Source organism: Rana temporaria, chromosome 4 (genome assembly GCF_905171775.1).
Source record: "Rana temporaria chromosome 4, aRanTem1.1, whole genome shotgun sequence".
Lineage (NCBI taxonomy): Eukaryota > Metazoa > Chordata > Amphibia > Anura > Ranidae > Rana > Rana temporaria.
The window spans coordinates 231,222,406-231,247,368 of NC_053492.1; the positions used below are offsets into that span (position 1 = coordinate 231,222,406).

The 24,963-nt window shown below is 39.9% G+C and overlaps 1 protein-coding gene across 8 annotated transcripts in view; it reads left to right on the forward strand.

Annotated features, from left to right (window-relative positions):
- Nucleotides 1-24,963, forward strand: part of MYO6 (myosin VI) — a 344,822-nt gene that overhangs the window by 192,968 nt on the left and 126,891 nt on the right. For all 8 annotated transcript variants that reach the window (XM_040349981.1, XM_040349983.1, XM_040349984.1 and 5 more), the window contains one exon: nt 23,690-23,847. In XM_040349981.1, coding sequence (XP_040205915.1) covers nt 23,690-23,847 — 158 coding nt within the window. The remainder of the gene's footprint in view (nt 1-23,689; nt 23,848-24,963) is intronic.

The window sequence follows — 24,963 nt, forward strand, 5'->3', positions numbered from 1 at the left end:
CCCGAGGGTTGACCTTCTCCCACTAACTTGCCCGAGGGTTGACCTTCTCCCACTAACTTGCCCGAGGGTTGACCTTCTCCCACTAACTTGCCCGAGGGTTGACCTTCTCCCACTAACTTGCCCGAGGGTTGACCTTCTCCCACTAACTTGCCCGAGGGTTGACCTTCTCCCACTAACTTGCCCGAGGGTTGACCTTCTCCCACTAACTTGCCCGAGGGTTTAACCTTTTCCAGGTAACTGCCTAAAGGGTTTACTACTTCTGCTAATTGTTTGAGGGTAGCCTTTCTGCTGCTACCAGCTAGAAGATTGACTGTTTTCTGCCAGTTGCCAGATGTTTTAACTTTCCTGCTAAATCCATTATGCTGTATACACTTCTATAAATATTGTTTTTATTTTATAGATTTGCCTATTATATGCCAAAGCAAATACATTTAAATACTAGGCACTTTTGTGCATATAGCTTCTGACTCCTGAAACTGATGGAAACTATTTTGGCCACCCAAGTTACAACTGCTAGAAAAATATTCCTTCTATTACTGTGGAAAATGACTGTGGGTACTGGTGGCAGTGACCCATTGAGACCTCTGAGACTGGATGGGGCCAATTGTCCACATTGCATCATTGAGGATGAATAGGCAATCTCCACATAACATGTTTGCACTTGTATATATGCTGTACTTCACCTCAACCCCCACCCATGTGAAAAGGTTATTTTGGATAGAGAATGACAAAATTTATTTTTTGAAAGCCGGTGATAATTGCTTGCATAATTGCTTCACGCCCGCTGTAAAATAATGTAAAATGATGGTCGGGCAGGACTGCTCTTGTTTTGAGAGGATGTCATATGACACAGGCTCTTTACCATGTGATCAGCGGTGTCCAATCACAGCTGATTACATGTAAACAAATGCTGGTGATCTGCATTTCCTTTCCTATTAGTGTCTGAGTAAAGGAAAGTCAATAACAGCATTTCCTGTGGTTACACTGATAATCAGGGCATTGATCATCAGTTCCCTGATTATCAGTGCAGCCCCATTAGTGCAGAATATCAGGGCTCATCGATGCAGCCTCATCAGTGCTTATCAGTGCCGCCTCATCCAGTGCCCATCAGTTCAGCCTCATTTGTGTCCTTCAATGCAGGCCTCATCAGCGCACATCAGTGAAGGAGAAAAATTACTCATTTGCAAACAGAAACAAAGAAAGGGGTTTGTGGGGTTTTTTTTCAAAACTTTCAGGCTTTTTTTGTTTAGCAAAAAATAAACCTATTGGTAATTAAGTACCACCAAAACACAACACAACCACCACAACAACCGTGCAATTGTCATTGAACATGTGACAATGCTGAAAATTAGCCTTGGCAGGAAGGGGGTGAAAGTACCCTGTGGTTTATTTTTTTCTGATTTCTGGCAAAATGTAATACATTTTTAAACAGTGACAACTCAGGGCTGAATGTTAGTATGAACATATAGTCTACATTTGCAGTCCCTACACATGGTCGTGGCCCCATCAATTCCACAGATGTCTGATATAATTGAATCTATGCTAAATGTGGTTGGATCTTTTCAAAAATCCAGGCCTGATCGTAATAATATTGCTTAGAATATAATAAATAAAAATACAACATGACAGGCGTATAACAACCTGGTTTGTCGGTTTCATTTAAAGATGTAGATATTGTATGACCGTTTCTTTATGGAAAGTTTGCATCCTGTATGAAGTTGTTTGTAAAATGTTTCAGACTGAAGGTTTTGGAAGAACAGAAATAATCACTTGCTGGCAGCCCAATCTTGCTTTGGAAAACATGAATACACAAAAATACATATGCAATTTCTGATTTGAACTTGCTGTGTAACTAATTAACTTTCTTTTCAGTGGGTTTCCCTTTTGTGCCTTTGGGGACAAATAGTTGTTCAAGTTGGAAGTTAATTAGTAGTTATACTCTTCCCTTCTTGTTTCCCTCATCTTTGCTACCCAGAGAATATTGATAATATGAATTGCAAATCTAAGCAAATTCCGAGACTTTCAAAGCTTCATTGGCTTTTCATCAGTAATTTAGCTGATGAAAAAATATGGTTTCATCCTCAGTCGTGGTTTTTAATGTGGACAGTCTGAAGTGTAGCAATGAAGCCACACCATTCGAAAATTGTGTTTTTCATGCCTCCTCTAAGACGTTTGATCATTTCCATGTTATAATCTAAAGAACAGATACAAACCATGTTTAGGCATTCCCTTTAATCAATGTGCCTCATAACTGAAAATGTTGTCAAGTGTAGAAAATGTTTTAATCTAAAAAATTTAGTTCTGAGCCTCCAGGCCATAACCACAATTTACACTGTTAATTTGTCTGCAAATGACAGTATTTACAATAAAAGTAAAGCAAAAATCACTTCATTGATTGATTTTTGCACTTTTGTTTCGCCTAATCTGCAACTAGCAAGTTGTGAATTATTAATGGTAAATAACATTTGGTTTCTTTTATTTGGTGGAGGGATGTACTTTTTGCAATAATGTCCTTTTTAGTAACCTCAAAATAAATAAATGCAAGAAAATAAAAACTCACATTTTAAAGTTTAAATTGTATGTATAGCCAAAACTTTTTTTCGTTTTGGATAGGGAAAGGTTAAACCCCTTTCACTTTTTTTTTTTCCCGGTCTGTGTCTCATTTGGAAGTATTCCCTTCACTTCCTTTCCCAAGTACACAACAGAAAACAAGTTTAAATCCCTGCAAAAAGAAGGGTATTCCTCTCCTGACAGTTTTAGCCTTCATGAACACTAATCTCTCCTGGACGTCCGCTGTGTAAAAACGCTAAACACAGCAAAAACAAATGTAAACTTGGTCTTGCGGATTACTCGCGTTTTTACGGCGTTCAGCGGTCTTTGGGCAAAATGGTTCTGTCCTGAACGCGATTCTTCCATATTCAGGAGAGCTTAGTGAGTGAGTTTAGAGACAACCAGTGTACATGAAGCCATAACCTAGTATTTTAGCAAATTCTAAAATGTTATGTTTCCTGTGACTTTCAGTTTGTGACAATAGAAGCATAAAGGTGTCCATACAGCAATAAAAACAAACAAACAAAAAAATTATTTTATGAAGAGTATTTCTCCTATTAGCTCCACATCACTTTACCTACTTTTTTTAAATCGAAAAAAGGCATTTGTTGAAAAAACCATACAGAGTTACAAATATACACATTACTTTGTGCAGCAGAAAGAATGCAGAGTACAGGCTTTAAGCTAAAACATTTATTTTCTCATACAAAAGGTTACAGAGCAAGATACCCTTTACCCATACAAAATTGTAGACATTGTCATAAATAGTGCTGTACTATATCTCACATTTTTTTTTTTTTTTTAAATCAAGGAAACTTATTAAGAAGAAACAAAATAAAATACAAAACAAAGTCGGAACATAAAAAATTCAGGCCTCACTTTCACCGGGAATATTTATTGCAGAAGCCCGCCCCACTATAAGACACTTATACCATAAGTAAGTCACATTGTCCACTCTCCCAGTGTTTACATCACTCGCCCACCCTCTACCTCAACAGTCGATCCATCACCAGATCAACTGGGGACAGGCCGGGAGTATCTAGCCAAGGTGCCCACAGTCTGTAAAATTTCCCCGACTGACCCTATGCTGATATATAAATTTCTCAGAGTGTATGGTGTCACCCATTTGGGCAATCCATTCCCTCAGCGTTGGTGGCTCATTAGCCTTCCAATGTCTAAGAATCAGCTTGCGGGCCTGAAACAGGGCCCTAGTTATGGCCTGTTTAGAATTATCGTCCATGGTGATGTTATCGTCCATGGTGATGTCATCCAAGTTTCCTAGTATGCACGGTTTCGGGTCTGTAGATATGGTAGTCTGAAACACCCCGTTAACTGTGGCTACAACCCCTGTCCAGTATAAGTGCAGCTTGGGGCACCTACATAACAGATGGATTAGGTCCCCATGATCTCTCGTGCATCTGGGGCATTTAGAATCCGTTCTCACCCCCATCTTGCACAACCTGTCGGGCGTATAATGTACTCTAAGAATAATGTAGAGTTGTGATAGCCGCTGGGCCACATTTAGGGAACAGAGTTGTACCACCTGGAACGCCTCCTCCCACTGCTCATCCTCAAACACTCCTACATCTCTCTCCCACTTTCTTGATGCTGCAAGGGGAAATCCCTCCAGGTATATAGTAAGAATCATGTAATAAGCTCTAGAAATGAATCCCCCTAAATTGGGATACTTCAGCCATATATTTAAATATTGGTGTTTGTGAGAGAATCCAAGCCCCCCCCCCCCCCGACTGCGCCCTCACTGCATGTTGCAACTGTCTATAATAGAAGAGCATTGACTGCAGGAGGTGAAATCGCTCTCTCAGCTCCGGGAAGGGAATCGGTCCACCCGCCGCTAATAAATGTCTCAGGTGTGTTACTCCGCACCTCCTCCACCGCGCACAGCAATCCAACGAGAGCAACTCCTCGTAGTACCCATTAGCCCAGATCGGACTGTACTCCTGTACAGTCCTCCCTCCACTTCCTGTAGTTGCCTACGTTTATTCCAAATTTTTTGCATCAAAACTTAAGTGGGGAAACGTCTATTGGATTTTGCATACGCCAAAGCTTCCATACCCGTGGGCACGCTGTCGAGGCCGGTGACGTGGCACATTAGGGCCCTAATGGGGTCTGACTGCACTCCACCCTCCCCCAGTCCCTGCCCCTCCAGCATCGCCCGGGCAATGTGCTGCGCCTGAGCCGCCAGATAATATACCCAAGGGTTAGGGAGAGTGAGGCCCCCCGATGTCTTGGGTTTCTGTAACTGCTCCAGTCTCACCCTGGGAGGTTTATTTAGCCATATGAAGGTCCTAAACAGAGAGTTGATAATCCTGAACACTTTTAGAGGGGATAACACTTTACCTACTTTAACTTTAAAGGAAAGCCTTATTTTTTTTTTAGAACACCTGTCAGGTTTTTTTTTTGCTTTATGTGCCCCTGTTAGGGAGATTCACCCTCTCTGTCATGTTTACCAATATCGCCAAAAGTAAAAGAAAATGCCAAATCTTGGGTTGCCCCAGAATAATATAGAGTAATATAGGGTAAACTTTCCAATGGGGGGACTAGTTCTGGTGGGACCCTGAGATGTAGTGTAGTGTTAAATACAGTAGACAGTTTTTGACAAGTCTTTTATAAAAAATATCTTCTTAATCCATCTTCTCCCACATCTTCTTCATCCTCTGGTCTTCTCCTTCTCCCCCTGCTTCTTCTGTCTTCTTGTGATGTCACAGACCCATCATGCCCCGGGTGGTGACATCACAATGGTGAAGTAATCCCGGTTGCCACGTCCTAATCGTTTTTTTAAGAAATTCAGGACATTGACGCCGAAAGGGGGTCGTTGGCGGGAGCGGCGGCAGAGGAAGAACTACACCGGACAAAGAAGACAGAAGAAGCAGGGGGGAGAAGGAAAAGACCAGAGGATGAAGATGTGGGAGAAGATGAATTAAGAAGCGGAGAAGAAGATATTTTTAATAAAAGACTTGTCAAAAATGGTCTACTGTGTTTTTTTTTGCACTACTACACTACACCCCCAAAGCACCCATCCCCCATGTTGATGGCATGCGGCCTGGTATGGTTCAGAAGGTGGGGCGTTCGCTCGTCCCCTCCCTTTCCTGGCCTGCCAGTCTGCATGTTTGGAAAAGGGTCTGGTATGAATTTTGGGGGGGACCACACGCCATTTTTTTTTATTTTGGCAGGGGGGTCCCATACGAATCCATACTAGACCCAAGGGCCCAGGGGGACCCCAATTTTTTTTTTCTTGAATTTTTTTTTTTTTGCCAGCAATTTTTTTTCTTTTTTTTACCTTTAGCGTGCTGAGAGCTGTTGACTCACTGGTTGTTAAGGACGCGGTGGCCGGCTTCCCCGCCCCCTCCTTAGCAACCAGCTAGATACAGTGTATACAAAAAAATGTGGCAAACACCGCAAAAAGCACTGCAGAAACACTCAAAAGCAACGTGCATAGATGTGAATTGAGCCTTACTCCAAAATGGGGGAGAAAAGTTTTGAAGTTTAGTCCTACTTTAACCGCCTAACTTCACACTCAGATTATAAAAACAGGACATGTGTGTGATGTCAGATAGATGACAGGCCAGCAACTTTCATACTTCAGGCCGCTTCTGAACCCTCTTTTTGGCACATTTTTTTCTACTTAATTTTTTTTCCAATCTTCGACAATACAGAGATTAAAATTATGAGGGACATAGTAGATTCCCAGACTTTTATTTTTAAGGTTCACATGCATTCCTATTTGAAGGAGAGACACTAGAATTAAGATATAGATCAATAATGAATCCTTTAATGAGTAGTATAAAAATTCTTCCTTTATAAAGATTTTATGAAAGTACCATAATCATCTTCTAAATCGGGTCACGTGATTTTTCTGTCTTGCTTCCCAATCTGAAAAAATGGAGCATATGAGGAATTGCTGCAACGGTTGGTAGAATGTGATATGGCACTGTAAAAGACAGGCTCTGCAAAACACTCATGACAAGAAATTTACCATACGGTCAGTCATCCTCTGTAAGGGGGTTACACTTATTTATACTCCATCTCTAGTGCATACTTTAGGCCTGTGGAGATCAACTTGGTCAACATAGAAAGCCTGAAGTGCGGCCCCTGATGTGTTCAATGGGCTGCACAACAACATCTGTACTTTAAAAACAGCCTCTAGTAAAACTCAATATAAACTGTTGCATTTTATATATGTATTTTTTTATTTTTAGTAACTACTATCCCATTACCATTTTACCTGGGATTTAAGTAGTTCGTAAAAACATATTTTTTTAATACTACTATTAAAAAGAAAGCAGTTTTAAATGGACCTGTTTACACAAACGCATTGCTGTCACACTTACAAAACCGACCCCTCACCACAGTGCATGGTAATGCACTTTCATCTCTTGCAGTGCCATTTTAATGGCACCCCAATGCCCCTCAAACACCACCGTAAATAAATTTTCACGTTTCACATTTAAAGTTTTGCCAAAAATACAGTGCTCCGCCAAGCATTTGAAGTGAATGAAAACCTGGGCATTCTGGTGCAGTATGATGAAAAGTGACTATTCATTCATTTCTTGCTTTCTCTTTTTTACCATGATGGGACTGACCTCTTTAGTCCTAGCCACATACAGTATAGTCACATGATTGCCTGGCAGTTCATGTGACCAGGGCTGTACCTAAGGCAGCTAGCAATGTTGGGATGTGGCAGTTGCATCTGCATGCCACCTCTTTGTGTCTCCTGATGCCCAATGCTTTAAGCTCGGCCATCAGTACTGGTAACTGACCAAGTCCAAGAAACCATGGACCTCGTTTAGAGTGCTGGCTGTGTGTAGGGCTTTAAGCCATGGTGGCAAAAGAATTGGCAGAAACGCTGCTTTATTTATTGCAGTGCCATCACTACAGCCCATATGAACCGTTACACAAATCCAGACTAATACATCAACAGTGCTGGCTGCAGAACAATACTGTGAAACACTGGCTACAATGATTACAGCATAGGATATGATTGCTATAGGTGAAACATTGTCTTGACTTTTCACTCTAAATTTCATGGTTCTTTTTATGCCATGTTTCCAAAGAATAAAATAGGATTTTCCAACTACTCAAATGTGTTTGCTGTTCACATTTTATTCTTCAAACCACTATGCAAAATGCACTAGATTTCTTTCATTGGCTTTTCTATTCACATAATCATAACTGAGGTCAAAACAGTCTGGGTTAAGGACTTTTGAAATGTTATTTGTACAGCTGGTGTTTCAAGTGTAAGGTAATTTATAGATATTTGAACATGAAAGTAGATACCTTTTTTGTTGCATTACAAAAATTTCGATTCAATTTTTACATGATAAAACCAGTTTGAGTCGAGCACTGTTGCCAGAGCTCATTAGTGACAGTAACGTTCACTTGCCAATCGTGCTGCTTTACCTTCTGTGAATGAAATCTTATTCAGGTAAAAAAAAAAATTGCAACTGTTTGTGCGATGTGTAATGAAACACATTCAGGATAATATACTTTGACCTGTATATGTTCGATTCACCTAAAAAAAAATGTTTTGAGGATGCAAACGGTTAATAACAATTTAATTCTTTGGAAGTACAAAATAGATAAGCAATAGAAAAGGCAATTCTTTATTAATTTCCTGGTACAATCTCATCGCCTTGTTGTAAATGTGTGCTCTACAATTCAGGTGTACTCTGTACTCAATATCTTTTCTAGATTTGCAGTGTAATCATTCATTATCTGCATATAGTCTGTATATTGTTAATTATGTCTGAAAAATATTCATTAGCACACTGCGAGTGCTTGCATATCACTGGCATCCTATATTATGTAAAAGAATAAGTAGTGAATTAACATAAATCTTCAGGCTTAGCTTTGCTGATCTGTGATTATCAGGAAACACTGTAAAGGCACTCTTCTCCTTGTGTAAAGATTCTGTCAGCCCTTGTAGTCACATAATAAATCAGGAAATACTTACCGTAAACAACGATCCCCACATATGATAATTATGTCAGAGATGTGTCTATATTTACAATTCATAAGATGGATTCTGTCAAAACTGTTGTGCTTTTGTCATCTATTAATTATTTTTTAATTTATTAACATTACACCTGCAATATTTTATTCATGTGACACATTATAGGCGTTAGAATATCCTTAAAAGGTATTTCCAGGCAAGCAGCTAAATATACAGCTGAAAACCCTATCTGACAGCATAGCCAGCTCCTTGACTCGCATGGGAGCAGCACATCTTGGTAAAGAAAAAGCCTTCTGTTTGGATAACAGCAGTAATTGATTAGCCAGAATAGCTCTCTAGTCTCTGCTCTTTTATCATATCAGCATTTGGAAATTATGTCCATCAGCAAAGCTTGATTGGCTTATGGTACTGGTTTCCCTGTCTTAATCGTAATGCTGTTGTGCAGTGGATTTTTAAAAAGGATGATATCAAGACACAATAAAGCTCAACTCCAACACAACTTACTTGGGTTAGGTTGGTTATAAACTCCATTTCCAAAAAAGCAACCCCATGTCATGCTGGCTATATTCTACAAGAAAATGAACAGCAGGGCGCTGTGGTCAGTAGCAAATAAAAATTTATTTATTAAAAAAAGCAGCACACTTACATTGAAGTTAGCATGAAACGACATGGATAGGAAACACCGGAGACCAAGCAGCTGTGATCAGTGTGAGGCTGTAGCATCACTGAGCAAACATAGACCGAGGATGACAGGTTGCCAGCCAGCTCAAAGTATGGATATTAGCGGTGGTATTCCAAGCTGCACACGAGGATGTCAAAATACCTGGTGCATGTCGGTAGAGGGGTTGTGCATGACGCGTTTCTAGGGACTTTGCCCTCTTTTTCAAATGCATGGCAATCCATGCATCCATTCAGTTGCCTCAACCATTCCTCTACCCTGTTGATAGTCTACAGATACAGATGAAAGTTTCAATAGACTCTGCATTTCTCCTAGCATCGTATGTACTGTATGTAAGTGCTTCATGCTCCTAGTGCTATGATTATGTCTTCATCTCCCTCTTCCCTTGGCCACTCATAAAATGAATCTTGGAACTCTTTGTTTTTTATTTTGTGACTGACCTGTGAAAGCACCGATATCACTGTAGTTATAAGGTGTATGAGATCTGCATTCCTTACAGTGCATCCGGAAAGTATTTACAGTGCCTCACTTTTTCCACATTTTGTTATTTTACAGCCGTGTTCCAAAAAGGATTAAATTCATTATTTTCCTCAGAATTCTACAATCAATAGACCATAATGGCAATTGGCTTGTTTGAAATCTTTGCAAAAAAAAAAAAAAAAACACATGTACAAAAGTATTCAGTCTTTGCCATCACACTCAAAATTTGGCTCAGGTGCATCATGTTTCCACTGATCATCCTTGAGATGTTTCTACAACTTGATACATTCAGTTGATTGGACGTTATTGGGAAAAGCACACACCTTTCTATATAAGGCCCCACAGTTAAAAGTGCATGTCAGAGCGCAAACCAAGCCATGAAGTCCAAGGATTTGTCTGTAGAACTCCGAGACAGGATTGTATCGAGGCACAGATCTGGGGGAAGGGTACAGAAACATTTTTACAGCATTGAAGGTCTCAATGAGCACAGTGGCCTCCATCATCCTTAAATGGAAGAAGTTTGGAACCACCAGGACTCTTCCTAGAGCCAAACTGAGCGATTGGGGGAGAAGGGCCTTAGTCAGGGAGGTGCTCCAGCGTTTGTGGAGAGAGGAGAATTAATCATTCAGTGATAAAATATGTTTATAGGGTCCCTGCCATATTAAAGGCCAAGTCCAAGTCTTTTTTCCCGCCATTTTCAGATTGCACAAATATTTAGGGTGAACATAAACAGGGTTACATTCCCCAGCTCCCCCACGTACCTTAATTGGGAAGTTCTTCTCCCTATGACATTTTGTATTCTTGTGAGGGCCTGATAATGGAAGACTGCAAGTCCCATCTCCCACTGATGCAGAGTTTTAAATGGACCTGTTTACACAAACGCATTGCTGCAACACTTACAAATCCGATTTCAATGAAGCACGAATTTGATGACTTGACCATACTTATAGTCCATTTATTTTTTTCCTTCAGCTCCAAGACCAAAGGTCAGTGCCTCTCTATGGTCCAGGAGCTCAGTAAGAGTCTACAGGAGCATGTGTAAAGCACACAAAATCCACTGATCATGACTGTGGTGCGCTACATACTCCAATGCAAAAAAAAAAAAAAAAAACTTTAATGTGGGTGCAGTTATTCTTTTTTCCCCCCAAAAGATGGACTGTGCTTTTTGTTGCCAGAGTTTTGCATCAGTAATTGCCTCCTTAACCTTTGAGCATCAACATATCCTTTTTTAAGGTAATTATGCTTACAATATAAATCAAGAAGTATGAAGTTAAGTGATTATTCATTGAATAAATGATGATGACAAATAAGAAAAACAGTGATCATTGCTTTTTCATTTAAGCAAAATCATCCTTGGATAGCTTCAGTATGTGAAATGTCGGGTACTTTTTTACTCTGCATCAGTTTTAATTGCACATGCTACAAAAGGTACTAAATGCATCCTCTTTAACATATGGTTTCTTCATTTGAATTTTTTTTATAGACTAAAAATAAACTCTGTGGTTCTGTCACTCCCACTCCTTATTTAGTCCCATGCAACACTCCTGGTAAACTGCTGTTGGAATCGAAAATGTGTGTATGAGGGCCACAAGGAATTCAAGTTCCAATGATCTTCTCTAAGTGCAGTATTTATTAAAGGCAAGCAACACCATAAAACACTTTGTTGCAGCAATCAAATGTATACATCTGCTGAGAGAAATACCTTGAGTTCCTTAAAGCATATTTTAGCCCGAGAACCAAATTTTAATATTTCTTCTTTTCATTTAAAGAGAAATGTCGATTTAGGTAAAAAAATAAAATACCCACCTAGATGGATGCATCTTTTCCCCGAACTGTGGAGGGGGCTGGATCAGCTGGTTCAGGTTCTCCTGAGAGGATGAACCAGCTGCTGGTCCAGCTAACTGGGTGAATGCCGAGCATATATTCGGATCTTTTCAGAGCCTAGACCGGCTCTGTGACGTCGGATGACAGAGGGCTTTAGCTCTTCTTCCACATTCCTTCTACAGCCCTACTAAATGCTTTGTCAAGAGCACATAATTAAACGTTGATGGTAGACGGCATTCTTTAGTGGGGATCTTTCAGACGTGGAATTTTTTCAAACAATCTGGTAGGCCTAGCTAGAGATTCCATCCCTGATGATTTCCTTTAAGAGTAAACATGTTGGGTGGAGTTTTGGCTAGTGATGTCATCTCTCACGCTGGCGGGACTTGCAGCGGCTCCATTTTTTATATTGTATTTTGCTGATCTCCTGTTTTCTCAGTGGATTATAATATTACAATTTTAACATATTTCAACTTGCATCATAATGTATGCCATTTATAAGTGGTTAGGGTTCCACGCCTTGGTGTGGACTCGGTTGCAGCCTCCCCTAAAGAACTCCGCAAAGGGGGCTCTAAGAAGTGTAAAAATAAAATATAAAATGGGGTGTGTGGCGCTACCTATGAACTCTCTGCTGTCATGCGGTAGCTGGATCAAAGGCAATCAGTAGTGTACTCGTGTATGGTCCCGATAATAGATCCTCATATAAAAGAGATATGGGCTACCATATCTGGGCCTCAGATGACGTCAATGACAAAACGTGTAAGTTGGAGCTACGCACACACGTCACTTCCGGGTACAAGATTCAGGCTGGGGGAATACAGTTTGAGCGAATGCTGCTATTACTGGCCAAGAATTACTAGTTTGCCTTATTTTTAGTGCTATTTTAGGGATGATGTTTACCACCCATGTGCTGTAAGATTGTTTTAAATACTTTTTAAATAAATGTAAACTTTGGAATTACACTATGAGAGCCCATATCTCTTTTATATGAGGATCCATTATTGGGACTATACAGGAGTACACTACTGATTGCCTTTGTTCCAGCTTCTGCAACCACAGCGAGCACGAGTCACTTTGGAATTCTGCACTTGGTATTGAAATATTGTACTGTTTTTTTCCTTCATTGAACTTTATTTTTATTTTCATTTTTTGTTACCTCCTGGAGATTCACTTTCCTTTTTTTAATGCAATTTTCCTCAGTCATGCACAGTGCTCAATTGAGTAGTATAGTCACTTTATATATTGACAGATGAAGTTTATATTTATAATATTTGTTGTGTACACTTCATACTAGTGGTTTAGTGCCCCTAGTAGGGGTTACTAATAGGCACCCTGGGCCAGTTTGGGTCTAACGCTTGGTACTAAATGCAGTACGCATATCTGTGAAGAGCCATCTGATAGATTACTCTTCAGTTCATAGGTAGCGCCACATACCCCATTTTATATGAGATTTTCCATGTGTTTCTCCTTTTCCTCATGTATTAATGAGTTTAAGCCATATTCGATTGAGCTACTGTGAAGATTGTATAGCTATGTGGCTTTATCGTACTTCATGGGACACCGAGCAACCATAATAATGACCTATATGGGTTATATGCCACCTACTGGTGGATGTACACTGGCAGATGGTGAAACATGAAGTCCTCCCCAATATAACCCCTTCTACACAGGAAGGACTTCAGTTTTTTCGCCAGTGTTTGTAAGGTGGAATGGTCACTAATGTAATGCATGTGCTCTTGGAGCATACTTGGCGGTCTGGACAGTTATATTTAGGATGATGGACTTCATTCGGATCCATTCGAAAATGCCATCGGCCTAAAGGAATGGTACCCGAGCCTGTAATGCAGCCTTATGGCACTGGACCCTGCATAATGGAACCCTGTGCAGTGTTTGTTCTAACCAAGGTGCTTTCCTGCTTGCCAAGCTTGCCGTGATGGGTAAAGATTGAACTCCTGTTATGTTGAGAGTCCTGCAGCAGGAATGGTAAGTCTGCATTTTTGCAGTTTCTCTTTAAAAAAAAAAAAAAAGAGATCTGACGGTCAGTTCTCCCATTGGCCACTGGGGCAGTGTGCTGTTTAATCATGCAGGCCTATTTTTATATAGGCAGGAAGTGGAAGGGCGACCATGTTGCCTTGAGGTCCACAGCTTCAGCAGAGCTTCTTGAGACATAACACAAGGCCATGTATACTAGTAAAGTGTGTGTACTTACTATGGGTGATCTGTGTGGCCAGACAAGTCATGATTATATACTGCTTACTTACTGCTTAATCCAGGGGGTCTGTACAACTGTAAGTCGATAAACCCCAGCAGTGCACTTTAAAGTGTTGGGTCTCCAGAAACTGTGCATTTGGCACAAAAATAGTATGAGGCCTGGTGCAGTTGAACAGGTGCATACTTTAAACACTTTAGAAAAATGTGCATTTTTGGTCTGCATGAGCTTACTTTTAGGCTGGAGCAGGAAAAGGCTGCATGACATGCATATGTGCTAAACTAGTATGGGGCTAAGTGCAGTTGGGCAGGTGCAGCATAGTGTACATGCTTGCAAACTTGTTACCTAAACGCATGCTTGAATAAACATGTTTTGCATACATGTGGCATAAGCACATGTTTGGAAGAACATGGGCATCGGTGCACTTGAAGGAGTTGTATCTCCAGAATAGCATGCATTGAGTCTGCAGGAGCTTGGTTTTGGTCTCCCCTTTTACACTGGTGCGACTTGAAAGTCGCACATTTTGACCGCACCTTTGATGCGATTTTGCAGTGACTTGAAGCATTGCCTGTGTAATCCTAAGGTCTATGGACCTCAAGTTGCGGCAGGGTCAGACTGGAGTGGTGCAAGGGCTGCTTTTAGGTCACTGCGACTTGAAGATGCACGGATGTGAAGGGTACTCATTGGAAATCCTGACTATAACTAGTATGGGTGCAGCTTGGTATACATGCTTGCTTACTTGTATAGAACACAAGCCTGCATAGGCACATGGTTGCAGAGGGCCCCGCCCCGTGGCCCCCACACCCCAGAAGTGAGTTGCGCCCAGCATGCAGCCCCCCAAGGCTGGCTGCTACAGCGTGTTTGCGTGGATGGCTGTTTTGCGTAGACGCAGGTTTTTATAATCGTATGTTTGTATAGATGTGTGGGCAGAAGTGTGTATGCATGTTGCATAGATATGTGTTTGCGTGGATGCATGTTTGCATAGACCCATGTTTGCATAGATGTGTGTCGCATAATATATGAAATTTATAAATTTATAAAAAAAAAAAAAAAAAAGGGGGGGGGTGAAACCTTTTGGTGGTTGTGAGTATTTTTTTTATTGACAGCGCACCTTATTGAGGTCCATCAAGTACGCTTGCCGTTGCTCCAAGTTTAGACATGCATGGGCAGCTCCGTTTTATGCATCCTTGCTGTTTAAAATTTTTTATTAATCTAGATCCACAATAAAATGCCATCAAAATTAACTGTCATTGCTGTAAACTTACTGATAAACACTATATTAAGAGACAGCAGAATTATGACAGTTGTAGATTACCTGACTGCTGCATGATGTGTGCAGTTTTTGTTTCCTGATCAGAAGTTTGGGAGAGAGCTGCAAGAAGACATTGAGCTAGATGAATGTGAACAAGGAATAATCGAGTGGAGAATGATTAATGGTAAAGGAAACTGCAATGATTCACCACGTGAAATCGCATGCAGTATTTGCCAAGTTTTTTGTTATACTTGGTATTTCAGGGTTTTAATGCTTCACTGAATTCTTGCTTTAAGTCAAGTGACCCTCAAGAACTAAACCAATGAAAACTCTAATTCCTAAAGTTTGAGGGCTGTTATTTCACTAATGGAAATTAGCTTTTTAAGAGGATTATGGGATATAAGCGGCCAGTAGCATTAAATAGCACAGGTTATGTCGAGCAAATAATCTGAGCAAATCAAATAAAACACACTATGGTTAATTCTGATTAAAGAAGCACCAAGCTAACCGATGAGTTGGCAAAGATGGGGAAACACCACTTAAATACAAATCTTTCTGGTCTTATCTAGTGAATTGCATTGATGGCTTCAGAGTAAGTTTGTTTAGAATCCATAAACGTTAAACAAGTTAATTCATGCATAGCCAAGTTTGATTTTCAAAGATTTTACCTTTAATTGAAGAATATGAACCTTACACCTGTACCCAAAGTCACAAAAGATTGTTTACAAAGGTGAGTTGATTGATTGTTTTTTTCCTGGTTCAATGCTCTGCAATGGTGAACAGAACCCTTGTGATCCACAAATCAATATTCTCAAAATTGGTGTGAATTTCCCTTGTGGACTTAACAAAATCACAATCTAATCAGTTACTCTATCATTTTTCCCAAGGGTTTTAACTGGTTTCCTATGACACAAATCCAGATGAAAATGTTAAAGTAATTAACCCTCACATGGACATTCCATAGCAAGTATTGATGACACAGAGACATTTGACTCTGTTTCTTTTTTTTTTTTTTTTTCATATTGACTCTGTTTCTATAGCATTAAAAAAAATAACCCAAGCCTTTAAATGAAACCTGTATGGGAGCTGCCACTATTTACTATTGATCAGAAGGGTTTCTTTCTTTTAGAGAAGTGCAAACTTCTGAGCATAGATGGGAAAATGCAGCATTTGTGCCTTCAGCTCGCATTTGACCTTAGTTTCATGCTTCTGAGATTCTTCTTAATGACCTCCTTTTAAGCTGCCTATTTGTCCCTATTGACCTATATGGGCACACAGGCCTTAAACTGTATCCCAACACTAAAACTGGTCATGCAATGGGTATAGAAAATAATCCCCCCCCCCCCTAATAATCACATTTAGTTGCTTTAGGCCCCTTTCACACTGGGGCGGGAGGCACGGTGGTGGTATAGCGCCGCTAAAAATAGTCTTCCTATTCTCCTCTGAAATCAACAAGGCATTTTTGTCCACACAACTGCTGCTCACTGGATATTTTCTCTTTTGTGGACCATTCCCTGTAAACCCTAGAGATGGTATGTATATATATATATATGTATGTGTGTATATATATATATATATATATATATGTGTGTGTGTGTGTGTGTGTGTGTGTGTGTGTGTGTGTGTGTGTGTGTGTAGATATAGATATATATATATATATATATATATATATATATATATATATATATATATATATATATATATATATATATATATATATACACAGTATCTCACAAAATTGAGTACACCCCCTCACATTTTCAATTTTCAGACATATTTTATTATATCTTTTCATGTGACAACCAACACTGAAGGAATGACACTTTGCTACAATGTAAAGTAGTGAGTGTAAAGCTTGTATAACAGTGTAAATTTGCTGTCCCCTCAAAATAACGCAATTTTTTTTTTTTTTAACTGTAAGCCACTGTTTTTAAATTAAATACAAAATTGACAGGCATACTACGCCAAGTCTTTATTTAGCACTTGTAGATTTTTTTATTTTAAATTTTTTTAAACATCAGTCTCATAGGAAACTGATATACTCTGAGTTCTGAAGACATTTTAGGTTGCTCCAGGCAAAAAAACTAAACTCTGTTATTTGTTTACAGTCCTGGAAGTTGAATATTTGAAGTTAAGCTGTCCCTTTGGTGTAAAGAAATGTGTTAATATATTCCCACTCCGATATGGATCATGGGGTGTTAAAAGCTTGGCACAGCATGGGGAAAATTAATAAATTTAATGGGTATATATAATTTTTTTTTCTTTGAGTGAGGTCAGTGATGTTAATGTTTTAACATAGACTTCCATACTGCGTAAAAAAAAAAACAAAAAAAAAAAACAGGTATGTTTCATAAGTAAAAGGTAAATAATCTTGCGATGATCAGTCCTTGTAATGCATATAAATAAATGTACCTGGAGACCTCAGCTGGCATCATTAGCAAAATGGAGGGGGAGAGTTTTTTTCATCTGCTATTCTGTTTATGACGAAGGGTAAGAATGGGTATAACTTGACTTCCTTGACCTGTCCTCCAAAAAATATATATATTATGATGATTACTTGGGCATTTGGAAGATTTTAGTTAAGCAGATACTCGTATACATTGAATTTTATTGGCGCAGTTAAATTGCTGCAAAATCATTTGGATATTGGGTACAATACATCATGGCAAACCAAACCTAAAGCCTATTGTTTCTGTGATAGTAAAGCCACCATAGGTATTTGAGATCGTTTGAATGTGCAGGCTGTATTTGACCACCTTCGGGCAGCAAGTCCCTTAGCAGTATAGGTCACATTATGAAGCCCCTCATATTAAACCTACAGAGAGGAGCTCAACATCTGCGAGGTTGTCTTATGAAAAAATAAAAACTGGCTTTCGTGGCTGTAAAGCATAGAAGGGTTTAGTTTCATTATAATAAAAGGTGTTCGAGACCAGTTCTACCTCAACTGGTGGCTTTACCCAAAGCAACCATTCCACTTCTATCTTTATTTTCCTCATATAGCTTAGAAAATGAAAATGTAATAGCTGATTGGTAGCACACTTTTCAGACAAAGTTAGGGCAAAGTTTGTCGCAAACACTTTTTATTTATTCCCTGTTTGCGTGACAAAAAAAGTGACATTGTCATGCTACTTACCATACTAATAACTTATTTGAGGATTTGGAAGAAATTAATTGATTAAAGGGTGAGAGAGCAGACTTCACTAAGCATCAAATATCTTGAAGAGAATGGAAAATGAATGTGCTAATCTAGCTGGTATTTGTACTGACTGGAGCTTTTTGTATTCATTGACTCCAGAAAAACATACTCGGAGGTGCGGGGAAAGTTTAGATTTTTATGTGTAGTGATAAAAAGGGAAAACTCAATAGCTCTGCTGTAGCAGCACCCGCAAGGCTTTCCTTGGGCATCCAACAGTAGCTCAAACTATAGAAATACAGAAAGGAGTGCCAGGCCAAAACCAGATAAGATAATCCAAGATTATTTTGTTGGTAAAAAAAATTATAAATATTTTTTAACCAACAATTAAAATGATCTTGGACTTTTTTTTTTACTCTGTTTTGGTCTGGCTCAGAGCACTGAAAGGAGCCCAATTTACTTGTTCTTGTATAGAAATTATGGGGTGTAATGTATAAAAATTGCATGTACATTTGTTTTGTTTAAATACGGGCACTTACTGTCCAGAGATCCAGTGATGTTGGCACCCCAGCCGATTTTCCGATCAGCTCTCGGGTGCTGCCACCGCCATTTGTGGTAAGGGAAACCGGTAGTGAAGCCTTTTGACTTTACAGCCGGTTCCCTACTGCGCTTTCTAACTGGCCCGATGGCGGAGGAAGGTGGAGGTGGGGCCGAAGTCCCTGTGGCAAGGTCTCTCAGAAATGGAGAACAGGTACCTTTTGAGAATGGGGAAACCCACTCCCCAGGAAAAGTGCCAAATGTGGCGCCGGATGGGGGGAGCGAACAAGTGGATCTTTCCCTTTTGGGTGGAGCTCCGCTTTAATGTATTTTCTACGATTCTCGGATCCATTCTAGTGACCAAAATGCTGTAATTTCCTGATTCATGCTAGTCTTTTGAATGAAGAACTTCCAACCTGGAGAGAAAATAGCCTAGTAACATTTGGTTTTGCCAGCATTTCCCCTGAATGAATGTACATGCAGTTTCACAGGTTGAATAGCTCCCCCAGGTTTAAGCACACCCCTGTATGTATAGAAATTTTGTGTGTTTGACAGAAATATGATTGAGTTACTAGCCTATTAAAAATATAAAATAAAGTAGCTTTCTGATCTGTAATATAGGGCCCCATGCACACTGTTTGCCTAGCACTTCTAAACACTTTTCTGCTGGTAGGGAAAATGTGCCAAAGCTGCATTTTTGGAAATGCTTTTAGGTGCATCAAGCACTTTGGGTGTTTGTTCATTTCTTGGGCCAGAATATTAATTTGTTCTGGCCGCTAAAATGAATTAACGCTCAAGCCCTAAATGCGCCTAGTGCTTAGGCACATTTTGCAGTTTTTCTGTCAAAATACTCTTTTTCCTTAACCACTTCCCGTCCTATGACGTCTTTCAGGATAACTGCCGAAGCGCGCGGCGATCGGTGGTGCGGAGTGTCAGTCTGACACACCGATCTCGGTAAAGAGCCTCTGATAGAGGCTCTTTACCACGTGATCAGCCATGTCCAATCACGGTGTAAACAGGAAGAGGTGTTTATCGGCTTTTCCTCACTCGCCTTGGACAGACATGCGTAGAGGAGAGCCAATCGATGGCTCTCCTGACAGGTGGGGGCTGCACTGATTTTTTATTAGTGCAGCACCCCCATGGACCAGGACCACCAGGGGTAACCACAATGGATGGATGACCAGGGATGCCACCCATTGCCACCAGGGATGCTAATAAGTGTCCAAAAGATGCTAGTAAGTGCCCACACATCTTGCCAATCAGTGCCAACTATTATTGAATGCCAGATGTCTCCCCATCAGTGCTGCATACCAGTGCCCATCATTTTAACTGACAATTGCGCGGTCGTACGACGTGGCTCCCAAACAAAATTGATGTCCTTTTTTCCCCATAAATAGAGCTTTCTTTTGGTGGTATTTGATCACCTCTGCGTTTTTTTTTTTGCGCTATAAACAAAAAAAAAGCGACAATTTTGAAAAAAACAATATTTTTTACTTTTTGCTATAATAAATATCCCCCAAAAATATATATAAAAAAAGCGGCTGGTTTGCGCAAAAGTTATAGCGCCTACAAAATAGGGGACAGAATTTTTTTTTTTTTTTATAATTTTTTTTTTTTACTAGTAATGGCAGCGACCTGCGATTTTTATTGGAACTGCGACCTTATGGCGGACACTTTTGACACATTTTTGGGACCATTCACATTTATACAGCGATTAGTGCTATAAATATGCACTGATTACTGTATAAATGTGACTGGCAGGAAAGGGCTTAACACTAGGGGGCGAGGAAGGGGTTAATTGTGTACCCTGCATGGTGTTTCTAACTGTGGGGGGAGGTGGCTGACTGGGGGAGGTGACTGATCTGTGTCCCTATATACAAGGGACACAGATCGGTCTCCTCTCTACCTGACAGGACGTGGATCTGTGTGTTAACACACACAGATCCACGTCCTTGTCCGTTTAAGTGCTAATCGCGGGTGCCTGGCGGACATCGCAGCCGACAGGCACGCGCATCGGCATCTCAGTGATGCGTCGGGGGAGCCCATTGGCCGGAAGAGCCGAGGAGGTCTAAAGACGTCCTCCCGGCAATTGAGAGCCACCTTGAGGCCGTCTTTTTACAATAGGCGGGACCTCAAGTGGTTAAATACCACCAAAATAAAGCTCTATTTGTGGGAACAAAATGATAAACAATTTGTTTGGGTACAGTGTAGCATGACCGCGCAATTGTCATTCGAAGTACGACCGTGCTGAAAGCTGAAAATTATCCTGGGCATGAAGGGGATGTAAGCGCCTGCTATTGAAGTGGTTAAACGTGCAAGTAATGTTTTCTTTTCTTTTCTGCCTTTAAATTCTACTGCCTCAACCTCTGCTATAGCCTATATGTGCATGCTTACTAAAACTGAAGAGAGCAAAATCTGGTGAAGCTGTGCAATTAGACTTTGACAATAAAACCTGGGATCTGATTGGTTTCTATGCAGAGCTGCAGATTTTGCACTACCAGTTTTAGTAAATCTAACCCTTGGCCGAACATGGAAGGGCAGAAAAAAGTAAAACCTCTAACGCCTGTGAAACAGGCTTTTTTGAGTTGCAGTGTTTGGAATCCATTAATGCGGTGGCCTGAGTAATATGTAACCTGAACAGCTCAGGAAAGAAATTCCCTGTATGAATTGTTAGTCACATGGTCAGCATCTCTTCTGTATCCTAGTGTCTGTGTATACAGGTGTTATAATTAAGGGAGAGATAACCGTTTGTAAATTGGGGCATAACAAAAGGTGTAATCTTTTTTAGATCTTGTTCCTGCATTACCTTTTCGCTTTTAAATATCTGTGAACACAGGGCATTTAGCTGCTTTTGCTGTTTTTTTTTTATCTTTCCATATCTAAAATTTATGTCAGAAAGATATTAATCTTAAAGGATTAGCGCTGTAACCGTCTGGTGCAGCCTAAAATATGTTGCATATAAAAATCCCATATTGTGGCAGTTTAGTATTCAGTGATGGTATTTTTTTTAAAATAAATGTGGTACCGTGCAGCTTTGAGGCTTGTGTATCTATTTATTGAATATGAATTAAGTATACCTGGCTCACAAATCTGCCCAAAGCAGCTTGCATCAACTTCCATATTGCTTTGCTTTCCATAGAATAGCGACACTCCATTTCTCCAGGGTTTACAGCAGTGCTGTTTTTTTCCTCCCCTATGCTTATTGGTAGAGGCTCAGCTATGTACAGCAGTAACCTGGCTCACACTAAGTACTAATTTACCAACAAGGTTTCAAATGGGACTGAAAATATCCACTGCTAGTGGCCCTCGAGGGCTGAGGTTGATCAATACAGCTGTAGTGTGAATTGCAATATAACTAGAATGTTTTCATCATACATAACTCAAGTGGATGCAGACTAGGCAAACCACATCTGGGTCTGAGGTCAAGAGGTCCAGTAATAACTGGCTGTTTCTCTTTTTCTCATGTGCGTGCACACTCATTATATTCTGTACAGAAATGAGCGCTATTCTTTTCATTACTGGAACATCATGCAGTCTGTTTTTTGAGGCATAGTTGAAATTGATGAATTAAATATAAGGAACCATATTTTAAATTCCACTCCAGTCTTATTTGGCTTTATACTTCTAATACATAAATATTTGTAGCATTTTAACCAGCTATAGCAAATACATAAAAGGTGTTTTTTAAAGAAATGAGCTATAATGTTTTAAAATAATTAATCTAGTTTATGCACCACCCTGCCATATCTAGTCAATATGCCATAGTAAAGGGTAGTAAACTGCACTGTGTATATTCCTTCAGAGACTATTATGAGTTTATGGTAAGGCTGCCCCCTTTCTAGGAAAAAATACCAGCTTTATGATCCTTTTACTATTGGTAATGTTTTGGCAACAAGTCACATTTTTACTGGCCAAGTTGCAGGCTTAATCTGTTGGCAAACATATTTTTAATCATGATCCAAAAGGCTTTGTGAGTTAAGAATACATTGGGGGTTATTTACAAAAGGCAAATTCACTTTGCACTATAAGTGCAAACTACAAGTGCAAAGTGCACCTGAAATTGTACTAAAAGTGCACTTGGAAGTGCAGTCGCTGTAGATCAGGGGTCTTCAAACTACGGCCCTCCAGTTGTTCAGGAACTACAATTTCCATCATGCCCAATCATATCTGTGAATGTCAGTGTGTTACAATGCCTCAATGGATGTGTAGTTCTACAACAGCTGGAGGGCCATAGTTTGAGGATCCCTGCTGTAGATCCAAGGGGGACATGCAAGGAAAATAAAAAACAGCATTTTTGCTTGCACATGATTGGATAATAAAATCAGCAGTGCTTCCCCTCATTTCAGATCTACCTCTCAGATTTACAGCGACTGCACTTCCAAGTGCACTTTTAGTGCAATTTCAAGTGCACTTTGGACTTGTAGTTTGCACTTGTAGTAAATAACCCCCATTGTTTGTAAATGGGATGTTCCAATTAACGATTACTCATGAATATTTGTGTATGTTTTGGATTATGGCTGTTTTATGTATACCTCTATAAACACAAATATAATTTGCTGGTACGTGTACTGTATGTGATTATTCCACTTGAGTAGAATAATAGCTGAAATTTAAAAAGATACATTTTAAAGATTGTGCTAAATTAAAATTTTGACATATATTTATTATCCCACTTATTTTATTAAAAAGGTTACTTGTGTTTCCATTAGTGAACAGTATAGTGGCTTAGTGATTAGCACCCAAAACCAAACTGGAATTTTATTTTCCTTTTATTTTCTGCTATTAAATCATAGATTGAAGTAAATGGTGTTTTGTGAAGTAGTGTTAAAGTTTTTGTGAAATTACTGAATAAAATACTTGCAAAATAGTATCAGAATTAAATTCTAATCAAACTGTTGGCTGGAGAAATATTTTTTCTCTAGCATCTGACATTTCTTGTGTTCTCTCTCTCTCTCTCTCTCTCTCTCTCTCTCTCTCTCTCTCTCTCTCATTTTGCATTCAGTTTAAAGTGATTTTTGTGAGTAAATGACTAATGCCCAAACTGTCTGTGTTTTTAGGGTGCCTCTGAAAGTAGAGCAGGCAAATAATGCCCGTGATGCTCTGGCAAAGGCAGTGTACAGCCGACTTTTTGATCACGTGGTTAACCGGGTAAACCAATGCTTTCCGTTTGAGAGGTCCTCTTTCTTCATTGGAGTTTTAGATATTGCTGGTTTTGGTAAGTAAACATGGTTATTTTATTTGTTGTTTATATGATCTTAATTTAAATAACATGCTAAGCAGCCATTTACAATCAGGGTTAGTAACTGTAAATGGCTTTAACAGATTTTTTTCTCTGCCCACATGTCTTTAGCAATGTGTCTTCTGCCCAATGACCGTTTTCTTTGAATGCCATTTACAGTGCCCATTTAGGAGACTAACGTGTGTGCTTTTTTTTTTGCAGATGTTAGATTTTGGGTGCCCATACACTTGATCCTGCTGAGGGTGGTTGGCAAGCACTTAGTTCAGTGCATGCTGTTGGCCACATTTACAGGTCCATAACTGTGGTCCTCCTGTGGCAGAGCCCTATCCCTGAAAACCCTTGCGGGGGGTTTACCCTTTGTGAAGGGTGAAGCCAGGGAGAGGGTTAACTTGCTGTTACTCTTGCCTACTAGATCTCCTGTGGTGAGTACATGGGGCGGAAGCCTATTAATCCATTAGCCCAGGTGCCCCTTTTTCTTTAGATCCCGTTTGGTGTCTGTAAGAGCTATTTTTTGTTCTTCCAAAATGCTTCGCCATCAAAATTTCCTGCATAACTGGGTTCTTACTGTGGAAGATACTGCCATTACTCATCTTAACAAGACCCTTACAGACCACTTGGAGAATAATTTTGTGTTCATTGACCCAGTAGACTCTTTAAAACTCCCTTTTATCTTGGTAGTCCGTGTCATGCCATGCTCTGCTGTTGCTTTTATGGCAGTCTTTCAGACCATTGCTGTCGAGACTAAGTGCATAATCCAAAATCCTAACTCCATCCTTATGCATGCCTCTTACCACTGTCGGTTAGACCATGTTACCTATGGTCTTACACTACAGAGAAATCTATACTTTTTCCTTCGGGTTCAAAAATTCAGTGTGGTAAAGGCCAGGTCGGTTAAAGCTGCCCAATTTCTAGGAGATGTTCTGCCATCTATAGAATTCCAGGATGCTTACATCCATCTCAATTTGTCGTCATCGTAGAGATTTGGATGTTCCTTCAGCATTAGACTCGAGGACACTTGACAAGAGTCCAGTGGAACAACAACACAGCTGTGGCCTACATTGCTTATCAAGGAGGCACCAAAAGTCACATTGC